This window comes from Rhincodon typus, chromosome 10 (genome assembly GCF_021869965.1).
Source record: "Rhincodon typus isolate 14 chromosome 10, sRhiTyp1.1, whole genome shotgun sequence".
Lineage (NCBI taxonomy): Eukaryota > Metazoa > Chordata > Chondrichthyes > Orectolobiformes > Rhincodontidae > Rhincodon > Rhincodon typus.
The window spans coordinates 2692471-2704338 of NC_063341.1; the positions used below are offsets into that span (position 1 = coordinate 2692471).

The 11868-nt window shown below is 46.0% G+C and overlaps 1 protein-coding gene across 1 annotated transcript in view; it reads right to left on the reverse strand.

Annotated features, from left to right (window-relative positions):
* Nucleotides 1-11868, reverse strand: part of LOC109918949 (regulator of G protein signaling like 1) — an 89644-nt gene that overhangs the window by 60693 nt on the left and 17083 nt on the right. Inside the window, exons 7-8 of the mRNA XM_048602006.1 lie at nt 9758-9919; nt 2463-3433 (exon numbers count right to left, since the gene is read on the reverse strand). Of these exons, the coding sequence (XP_048457963.1) occupies nt 2463-3433; nt 9758-9919 (1133 nt within the window). The remainder of the gene's footprint in view (nt 1-2462; nt 3434-9757; nt 9920-11868) is intronic.

Sequence of the window (11868 nt, forward strand, 5' to 3'; positions counted from 1 at the left end):
TAGATTCTTGGGACATTGGGACTAGCTCTGGGGGAGATGGGAGCTGGGCAGACCGGACAGGTTACTCCTGAATGGAGCTGGGACTGAGTTCCTTATGGGGTGATTCTTCCCCACCCAATTTCTTCTATTACAGGAGATTTTCATAAGCATCACCACATCAGGTAAAACACCCACACAGACTCACATTAAAGGAAGTGAAAAGAGGACTAAGGTCCTGAAAGTAGAAATTAGGGAGGCAGAAAAGGAAGTTGAGGATTTGGTCAGTGTGGGTTGCTTTCCTGTATACTGAAGTTTGGAACACAGCCATGCTACGACAAACACTTACAAGGATTAAAGACCCCATTCCCACAACATGCAGAACCAAAGTAGTTTATAAAATACCATGCCACGACTGCCACAACATTACATCGGACAGACAGGAAGGAAACTATCCATCAGAATACTGATGAACTTTCCCTAATATCAGTACACTCAGACAATGAAGGCCATCAGTTTAACTGGGACAACGTAATCATAGTAACTCAAGCCAAACATAGACATGCACAGGAATTCCGAGAGGCATGGTTCTCAACTCATAATGCAAACAACAAATATATAGAATTGAACCCCATACACAAACCCATGCAGAACAAAACCGGAAATGACAGTACTCACCGTAACGGACCGGACAGTATAAATTCCAAGCGGAGTAGAACAACATCGCTTCATCGGAGGCTTCACTGATGATGTTACCCAGCACAGTGTCGAAACGTCTGAATGTAAACAAGCCAGCTCGGCGAGCAAGTCAACAACCTCACATATCAGGAAATTTAAGGTGTGTCTCTCAAGGGACATCCAGTAATCATAGGTGACTTCAACCTCCATAAATACTGAGTAAGTTTAATGGGTATCTATGCTACAGACGAAGAATTCCTGGAATGTGTTTGAGATAGTTTTCGAGTGCAATATATTGAGAAGTGAACTAAGAATGAAGGGTCTAGGCCCGAAACATCAGCCTTCCTGCCCCTATGATGCTGCTTGGCCTGCTGTGTTCATCTAGCTCTACACCTTGTTATCTAAGACACAGGCTATTTTAGATCTCATACTGTGCAATGAGAAAGAGCTAATTAATAATCTTGTTGCAACAAAACCTACAGAGAATAGTGACCATTTGTATAATTAAGTTCATAGAGTCATACAGCACAGAAACAGACCTATTGGTCCAACTTGTCCATGGTGACCAAGCTTCCTAAACTAAACTAGTCCTGCTTGCCTGTGTTTGGCACATATCCCTCTAAACCTTTCCTATTCATATGTCTGTCCAAATGTCTTTTAAATGTTGTAACTGTACCTCCATCTACCACTTCCCCTGGCAGTTCATTTCACACACGAACCACTCTCTGCGTGAAAATGTTGCCCCTCAGGTCCCTTTTAAATCTTTCACCTCTTACCTTAAAAATATGTCAAGCTTTTGATTAAATTTGAAGAAGATGAGGATCAATCTGAAGCTAGGATCTTAAATCTAAAGAAGGACAATTATGAAGAATACTGGCTCTGGTGGATTAGAAAACTTCTGTAAAGGTTTAATGGTGAATAGACGATGGCTTGTATTTAAAGAATTTATGCTTGGTTTTTAAAAATAGTGTGCATTCTTTTAAGGCAAAAATACCCAGAAGGAAAAGCAAGTGAACCAAGGCTAACAAAGGAAGTTAAATGAAACATTAAGTCAAGGGACAACATTAATAAAGTTTCCAAAGAATGTTGGAAGCCTGAGGATTGGGAAAATTTTAGAATTGAGCAAAGGAGGACCAAGAAATCAATAAAGAAAATGAGAACAAAATATTAAGTAATGGACCAAAAACAGAATAATTACAGAGATGAGAAACTGAGTTATGAAGATAGATTGAAGAAGTTGGCACTATTTTCTTTGGAGAAAAGACTAAGAGGAGATTTGATCGAGGAATTCAAAATCAGGAGGACTCTGGACAGAGCAACTAGGGAGAATGTTCCCATTCATGAAAGGATCGACAGTGAGAAGCCGCAGATTGAAAGTAATTGGTAGAAGAAGCAAAAGTGAGATGGAGAAAAACATTTTCAGCCAGCGAGTGGTTAAGGTGTGGGATGCACTGCCTGAGAGTGTGGTGGAGGCAGCTTCAATTGAAACATTCCGAAGGGAATGAGACTGTTATTTGAAAAGGAACAATGTGCAGGGTGACAGGGAGAAGGCAGGAGAATGACACTCAGAGGATTGCTCATTCGGAGAACTTGATACATATATGATTCTTGTGGGCCAGCTTGGACGGATTAACCCTTTCTCTTTTCTACGTTTCCATGGAACAGTGCGACCTCTGTCACACAGCTAACCAGGACACCATCCCCCAACCCTTGCACAGGCGAGAGCTACTAAAATGGAATTTGGTGTTGACGCCGCACTCATCCTATCTGCACCTCGCCACTTCCCAAGAGAGCTGGGGTTCGCTCACCTCGCAAATCTCCCGCTGAGCGGCCATTATCCAGGGTAGGACCTGACCTGAGGGGAGGACCAGCTTGAGATTCCAGGCTGTTTCTGGCTGGAGTTTGGTGTATTGCGCACTGTCCTCCTGCAGGTAGGCCTCTACAATCCTCTCAGCCAGGATGGCCCTGAGCAGGTAGCTCGCCCTGTCCTTTGTGCTCAGGACCACGTTGAAGAAGTTGTTCAGGTTGTGCCAGAGGTACAGGTAGTTGAGTTTGGTGTGGTTATGGCTGAGCCTAAGGAAGGCCGCAAAGGGGGCCCCGGCTGCCTGGTCAGCGTTGAACGCCCAGTGGAGGTAACGGGCCTGAGGGGGGACCTCGGAGAACCTCCAGAACGTCAGCATGGACGGCGCCTTGATGATGGGGAGCGAGGAGTCCACCTGAGGGAAGACGTACTCCTCAGAGAGGTGAGCCGGGCCCGCTCCCCTATTGGGCTTGGTCGCCGACCGGCAGGCGGTCCAATCTGGAGCCTGGCACCCGCAGCCTGGTGCGATCGACTGGGGGACCCTGGGCACAGTTGGCTTCGGAGTTCTCTGCCTGCCCATCTGGCACTGTCGCTTCTCCTCAGGTTTGAGCTCCATCTGAGGCTCCAGTCCGGTCACGGTGATCTTTGGGTTGTTGCCAACGCAGTAGGGGATGCCCCAGAGATGGCGTTTGTTAGCCTTAGTGAAGTAGGGCAGTGTGACTTCTTCTGTGGCTTTGATGTCCATTGGGAGCTCGACAGAAGTTGACTGCTCTTTCGTTACCTCCCCTTGCAACTGCATGGTTTGGTATTGCTGGAGAACAGGGGCACATTCCTTCAGCTTCTTCAGGTTCTGCTTGCAGTGGGCAAAGAAGCGGGGCAGCCAATAGGCCTTCAGTTTCTGCAGCACTTGCTTGTGTAGCTTCTCCAAGAGGTCCCTCCTGGTTCGAAGGGATCCCTCCACCGTCGGCGATGGGACATCTTCCCGGTGAAGAGAAATGGAGAAACAAGTCACAACAGTGAATGTGAAGGAGAAAATTCTACCAGCTAGAAATGGGCCAAGTGCTTTTTCCTGCAATGGAGGGAGGCCTTTCGGCCCCCTGCGCTTGTACTAGGCCTTTGAAAGAGCACGCCTACACATTTTTCACCCCACGAGTTCCTCATTCTCAACTTCTCATCACATTCCTTTCTAAAATTATTCATGGAATTAGTTAGAGTTACAGAAATGTTCAGCATGGAAACAGACCCTTATATCCTATATGAATCTAATCCCATTTGCCAGCACTTGGCCCACATCCCTCTAAGCCCTTCCTATTCATGTACCCTCCATATGCCTTTTAAATGTCATCATTGTACAACCTCCTTTAGCAGCTCATTCCATACATGCACCACCCTCTACGTGAAAACGTTGCCCCTCAGGTCCCTTTTAAATCTTGCCCCTCTCACCTTAAACCTATGTCCTCTAGTTTTGTACTCTGGCACCCTGTAAAAGACATTCTTTATTTACCCCATCCATGCTCCTCATGATTTTATAAACCTCTATAACCTCAGCCTCCGATGCTCCAGGGGAAACAGCCCCTGTCTATTCAGCCTCTCCCTATAGCTCAAATCCTCTAACCCTGGCAACATCCTCATAAATCTTTTCTGTACCCTTTCAAGTTTCATAACATCCTTCCTATAGCACGGAGACCAGAATTCAACGCAGTATTCCAAAAGTAGCCTAACCAATGTCCTGTACAGCTGCAACATGACCTCCCAAATCCTATACTCAATGCACTGACCAATAAAGGCAAGTGTACCAAATGCCTTCTTCACTATCCTGTCTACCTGTGACTCCACTTTTACGGAACTATGAACCTGCACTCCAACGTCTCTTTGTTCAGCAACACTTCCCAGGACTTTACCGTTAGGTTCCCACCACTTTTTCTGGCCATAGTGTATTTACAAACACAGATATAGGCCCTTCAGCCCATCATGTCTATACTAGTCCCCTATTTCTTCTTGCTCCTTCTTTTTTAATAGAATCCCTACAGTGTGGAAGCAGGCCATTCAGCCCACCCCAACACTCCGTAGGGCATCCCATCCCATCCCATCCCCTGAATACTGCATTTCCCATGGTTAATCCACCCAACCGGCACATCCCTGGGCAATTTAGCATGGCCAATCCACCTAACCTGCACATCTTTGGACTGTAGGAGGAAACCAGAGCAATCCCACGCAGACACAGGGAGAATGTGCAAACTCCACACAGTCACCCAAGGGTGGAATTGAACCCTGGTCCCTGGTGCAGTGAGGCAGCAGTGTTAACAACTGAGCCACCATTTCCCAATACTTGGAGCATAGTCTTGTACACTACAGTGTTTCGAGTGCACATCTAAACACTTCTTCAATGTTATGAGGCTTTCTGCCTCTACTATCCTTTCAGGCAGTGCATTCCAGGTTCCCACCACCATCTGGTTGAAAACATTACTCCATAAATTCCCTCTGAACCGCCTGCCTGCTATCTTCAATTGCGCATTCCAGATCCTGACAACTCTGTCTCTTCCACATCTTTTCTCAGCGATTTTAATTGTGACCTTGAATTGTGATGGACACACTGGCTAAAGGTAATCGTTTTCATCCATACCCACTCAAGCAAAGTGCAGTATCTCGCAAATCTTCATTGGGTCACCTCTGAACACTCTGTTTCAGGAACAGTGCACACCTATCCTTGTATATAAAGATTCTCATCTCTCAGGGTGAGTGTCGTTTTAACTCCCCTCTGAAATCTTTACATCTTGCCTGAAGACATCTGACCCAGAATTCTCCATAACACTCCAGTTCAGGTCTAACAAATGATATATAAGTTTTGTTTGTATCATTTAAAAGATTTTGGCAAGGACCTCCATACTTTTATATTCTGTATAATATTTAACACAGGTGCATTTTCAGTCACATTACCTGCAAGCACAATCTTCCTTAAATATGGGAAATAAAATTGCAAACTGTATTCCAGATGCGGTCTCACAATCAAAAGATCATTCCTGTCACAGAATCCCATCGCATCCACACCAACCCTCCGAAGAGCATCCCACCCAGACCCACGCCATCCCTGTAACACTGCAATTCCCATGGCTAATCCACCCAGCCTGCACATCCTGGGGCAATTTAGCATGGCCAACGCACCTAACCTGCACATCTTTGGATTGTGGAGGAAACCCATGCAGACACGGGGAGAATGTGCAAGCTCCATACAGACAGTTGCCTGATGGTGGAATTGAGCCTGGGTCCATGATGTTGTGAGGCAGCAGTGCTAACCACTGTAGGACTCCCAGAACTCTTGTGAAAACAGCTAATGTCATGTCGACTTTGCTTGTTGTACCTTCGCACTAACCTCTTGTGTTCCTTGTACAAAAAGTACATCCAAGTCTCTCTGAACGCCAGCAATTGGAGTTTCCAAAGCTTTTAAAAGATAGTCTGCTTTCGTCTGCTTGAACTCCAAAGCAAATAACCTCACACTTCCCCACACTCACTCACTCGCTGCCCTCCTGTTTACCAGTCCTTGATTCATGATAGTATATTGCCCGCAACTTCATCAGCATTTATTTTGAGTATTAAGCTTTCATGTAGTCGAGGAGAATACTGAGATACAGTCTATTAGACTAGACGGGATTGAGGTTCATAAGGAGGAGGTGTTAGCAATTCTGGAAGGTGTGAAAATAGATAAGTCCCCTGGGCCGGATGGGATTTATCCTAGGATTCTCTGGGAAGCTAGAGAGGAGATTGCAGAGCCTTTGGCTTTGATCTTTATTTCGTCATTGTCTTCAGGAATAGTGCCAGAAGACTGGAGACTAGCAAATGTTGTCCCCTTGTTCAAGAAGGGGAGTAGAGACAACCCTGGTAATTATAGACCAGTGAGCCTTATTTCGGTTGTGGGTAAAGTGTTGGAAAGGATTATAAGAGATAGGATTTATAATCATCTAGAAAGGAATAATTTGATTAGGGATAGTCAACACGGTTTTGTGAAGGGTAGGTCGTGCCTCACAAACCTTATTGAGTTCTTCGAGAAGGTGACCAAACAGATGGATGAGGGTAAAGCGGTTGATGTGGTGTATTTGGATTTCAGTAAAGCGTTTGATAAGGTTCCCCATGGTAGGCTATTGCAGAAAATACGGAGGCATGGGATTGAGGGTGATTTAGCGGTTTGGATCAGAAATTGGCTAGCTGTAAGAAGACAGAGGGTGGTGGTTGATGGGAAATGTTCATCCTGGAGTTCAGTTACTAGTGGTGTACCTCAAGGATCTGTTTTGGGGCCACTGCTGTTTGTCATTTTTATAAATGACCTAGATGAGGGCGTAGAAGGATGGGTTAGTAAATTTGCGGATGACACCAAAGTCGGTGGAGTTGTGGATAGTGCAGAAGGATGTTGTAGGTTACAGAGGGACATAGATAAGCTGCAGAGCTGGGCTGAGAGGTGGCAAATGGAGTTTAATGCGGAAAAGTGTGAGGTGATTCACTTTGGAAGGAGTAACAGGAACACAGAGTACTGGGCTAATGGTAAGATTCTTGGTAGTGTGGATGAGCAGAAAGATCTCGGTGTCCATGTGCATAGATCACTGACAGTTGCCACCCAGGTTGATAGCGTTGTTAAGAAGGCGTACAGTATGTTAGGTTTTATTGGTAGAGGGATTGAGTTTCGGAGCCATGAGGTCATGTTGCAGCTATACAAAACTCTGGTACGGCCGCACTTGGAGTATTGCGTACAGTTCTGGTCACCGCATTATAGGAAGGATGTGGAAGCATTGGAAAGGGTGCAGAGGAGATTACCAGGATGTTGCCTGGTATGGAGGGAAGGTCTTATGAGGAAAGGCTGAGGGTTTTGAGGCTTCGTTAGAGAGAAGAAGGTTAAGAGGTGACTTGATAGAGACATACAAGATGATCAGAGGATTAGATAGGGTGGACAGTGGGAGCCTTTTTCCTCGGATGGTGATGGCTAGCACGAGGGGACATAGCTTTAAATTGAGGGGTGATAGATATAGGACAGATGTCAGAGGTAGGTTCTATACTCAGAGAGTAGTAAGGGCGTGAAATGCCCTGCCTGCAAAAATAGTAGACTCGCCCACTTTAAGGGCATTTAAATGGTCATTGGATAAACATATGGATGATAATGGAATAGTTTAGGTTAGATGGGCTTCAGATTGGTTTCACAGGTCGGCGCAACATCGAGGGCCGAAGGGCCTGTACTGCGCTGTAATGTTCTATGTTCTATGTTCTATGTTGAACTTTATGGAATGCCTTTTGGAAATCTAAATCCACCGTATCTACTGGTTCCCCTTAATCCACCCTACTAATCAACTCCTCAAACAGCTCCAATAAGTTTATCAAACCCAGTTGCCTTTTCTAAAAGCATGCTGACTTATTCTAATCATGGTTAACTATGAATTTCAAAGTTAAAACTTCCTTAATAACAGATTCTACACTTTCCGACAACTGATATCAGGCTAACTGCACTGTAGTTCCCATTTCTTTTGTTTCCCTCCTTTCTTTAATAGAAGTTACATTTGCTAACTTCCAATTTGCGAGGATTGTTCCAGAATCTAGGAAATTTTGGAAAATTACATGTAACACATACCCTATATCTGTAGCTATCTATGTTAGAACCCAAAAACATAGGCCATTGTATCCTTGGGATTTGTCTGATTTTAGTCTGGTGAGGAAATTGTTGGCTCAAGTCTTTTGAATGGGGGTTGAACCGACTACACTAACTCTGAGGTGAGAGGCCTCGATGAAATGGGTGAGGCTCTCTTCTCATTTGCTCAGGGGATGTTGGGCATTGCTGGCTGGACCAGTATGTATCACCCGTCCCTAGTTGCCCCTTAAGAAGGTAGGGGTGAGCTGCCTTCTTGAACCGCTGCAGTCCGTGTGCTGTAGGTTGACCCACGATGCCCTTAGGGAGGGAATTCTAGGATTTTGACCAAGCGACAGTGAAGGAACGGCGATATATTTCCAAGTCAGGATGGAGAGTGGCTTGGAAGGGAACTTGCAGGGAGTGGTGTTCCCATGTATCTGCTGCCATAGAGTCATACAGCACGGAAACAGACCCTTCAGTCCAACTAGTCCATGCCGACCATATTCCCAAATGAAACCACTCCCATCTGCCTGCGTTTGGCCCATATCCCTCCAAACATTTCTTATTCATGTACTTATCCAAATGTCTTTTAAATATTGTAACTGTACCTTAATCCACCACTTCCTCTGGAAGCTCAGTCCACACACAAACTACTCCCTGTGTAAAAAAATTGCCCACGTTTAAATCTTTCTTCTCTCACCTTAAAAATATAGTCTTGAAAACCCCATCCTAAGGATAAGACATTTGCCATTCACCTCATCTATGCCCCCCATGATTTTATAAGCATCCATATGGATTACCCCTGAACATCCTACACTCCACTGAAAAATGTCCCAGCCTATCCAGCCTCTCCTTATAACTCAGGCCCTCCATTCCCGGCAACACTCTGATAACCTCTTCTGAACCCTTTCTAGCTTAATAATATCCTTCCTACAACAGGGTGACCTGAAAAACAACCCCCCACCACCACTCTGTCTCCTGCCATTAAGCCAATATTTTCTCCAGTTGACAAGCTCACACTGTGACCTAACTTTACTAATTTGTCCACCACGCAGAACTTTGTCAAAGGCTTTACTAAGGTCCAAGTAAACAATGTCTACTGCTCAGCCCTCATCAATTGGGGAGGCGATGGCCTAGTGGCATTATCGCTGGACTGTTAATCCAGAGACCCAGATAACATTCTGGGGACCCGGGTTTGAATCCTGCTACGGCAGATGGTGGAATTTGAATTCAATAAAATATCTGGAATTAAGAGTCTAATGATGACCGTGAATCCACTGCCGATTGTTGGGAAAAACCCATCTGGTTCACTAATGTCCTTTAGGGAAGGAAACTGCCATCCATACCCGGTCTGGTCTACATGTGACTCTAGACCCACAGCAATGTGGTTGACTCTTAACTGCCCTCTGGGCAATTAGGGATGGGCAATAAATGCTGCCTTAGCCAGCGATGTCCTCATCCCATGAATGAATAAAGAATAAAGGAAAAATCTTGCCCTCGTCCTCCCAGATGGAAGTATTTGTGGATTTGGAAGATGGTGTTGAGGTAGCCTCATCTGAGAAGCAGTGCGTGGGACCGAGTCAGTAGTCTCCATACGGGCACAGGGAGGAAAAGCAGAAAATTAATCTTGAGGGAATGATTGGGCGCTGTGATTTAAAATGGGAGCTGGATCGGATTGCATTGAGCGGGGGCCTTACCAATGAGGCCTCTACAGGTTGCCATGACGACAGAACCTTCCTGCAGGTGGGTGGCCTGGATCATTCGGAGCTGAGCAAAGTACTGATCTCTCTCCTCAGCATTGGTGTCACCCAGCTTTAAAATCCTCTCCGTCCTCAGCCAGAACTCCACCAGTTCCTCACCTAGGCAATGCATACAGAAAACAGTTGTTATCGGGGTAATTGTAACTAACTGGGCCGAAAGCTTGTGGGCTTGGGTGGGAGGTGTTAACAGGTTGGCATGCATGGGGGAAAATAGGTTAATGGTCAGAGAGCTAGGATAGGTCGACAAGTTGTGATGCTTGCAGCATCAATAAGTCAGTGCTGGGGCCTTCAGCTTTTTACAATTCATCATCATCATCTCTACAGCGGGGAAACAGGTCCTTCGGCCCAACAAGTCCACACCGACCCTCAGAGCGTCCCACCCAGACCCATCCCCCTAATCTACACATCCCTGAACATGGCCAATGGCAAATTAACATGGCCAATCCATCCTAACCTGCACATCTTTGGACTGTGGAAGGAAACCAGAAGACCCGGAGGAAACCCACGCAGACACGGGGAGAATGTGCAAACTCCACACAGACAGTCACCTGAGGGTGGAATCAAACACAGGTCCCTGGCGCTGTGAAGCAGCAGTGCTAACCACTGAGCCACCGTGCCGCCCCATTTACTGATTGATTTGGGTTTGATTTATTCCTTGATTTACTGGTTGAAGCAAAAAAGTGGTTAGGTTAGGCTTTGATGATACATAGCTGTGGGGAGGACACAAAGAGTTACAAACAGGTGAAGGGACTGAGCTACAAGGTCACCACTGATAATAACCTGGGAAACAATGAGGTCATTCACTTTAGAAGAGAATGGCAGGATCCCTCTTTTAAGAAGGTGAAAGACTTGCAAATGTTGATGTTCTGAAAGGTTTGGGTTTGCTTATATAAGGATAGCACCCATGCAATTAGACAGGCAAATGGTACATTGGTCTTTACTGCAAAGGGAGTTGGAACACAGGAAGAAGGGTGCCCTGCTGTGGTTGTACTGGGATTTGGTGAGACCCACATCTAGGATACTGCATTCAGCTTCCGGCTCCGTATTTCCGGAAGGATGTATTGGAGACAGCACAACAAAGGTTCATTAGATGGGGTTCGTAGAATGAGGACTCGCCATCGATGAACTTTTGGGTAAACCCTGCCCATCCACTCTCTGGTCACACTCTGACCAAACCTCCGAAAGGAGTTCGATAGGAGAAACACAGAGTTGGGAGAATCGAAACCACGGGGGCACAGGATCAGGGGCCAATCTTTCAGGATTAAGCCTCTCACTCAAAGGCTTGTGAATCTGTGCAATTCCCTCCCCCACAGGAATCTAGATGCTCCACCCATGAACACAACTGAGGCTGAGATGGAAAGATTATCAACCTCTGTTAGAATCAAGGGGTAGGAGAGTGGGTGGGAAGGTGGACTCGAGGTCCAAAAATCAGCTAATTTGAATGGCAGAATAAGGCTGAATGGTCGATACCAACTCTATTTCCTTTCATGCCCTCATCTGGGAATGTCTAGCGAATGCAACGTGTGTATGTCTGTGTCTGTGTGTGTGTTTGTATCTGTGTGCCTGTGTGTGCATGTCTCTGTGTGTGTGTGAAAGAGATTGTGTGTGTGTGAGAGAGAGAGACAGAGTGAGTGTGAGAGACAGTGAGAGAGAAAGTGTGAGTGAGAGAGAGTGAGAGAGAGAGTGTGAGCGCACGCGTGCATGCGTGCATACGTGTGCGTGTGCGTGCATGCATGCGTGTGTGTGCATATGTGCGTGTGTGCGTGCATGCATGCTTGTGTGTGCATATGTGCATGTGTTAGAGAGAGAGAGTGTGTGTGTGTGCGTGTGTGTGTGTGAGAGTGAGAGAAAGTGTGTGTGAGAGAGAGTGTGTGTGTGAGAGACTGTGTGTGAGATTGAGAGAGAGAGAGTGTGTGTGAGAGAGAGAGTGTGTGTGAGAGAGAGAGTGTGTGTGAGAGAGAGAGTGTGTGTGAGAGAGAGAGTGTGTGTGTGAGAGAGAGAGAGTGTAACAGTGTGTGTGTGAGAGTGTGTGTGTGTGTGTGTGTGTG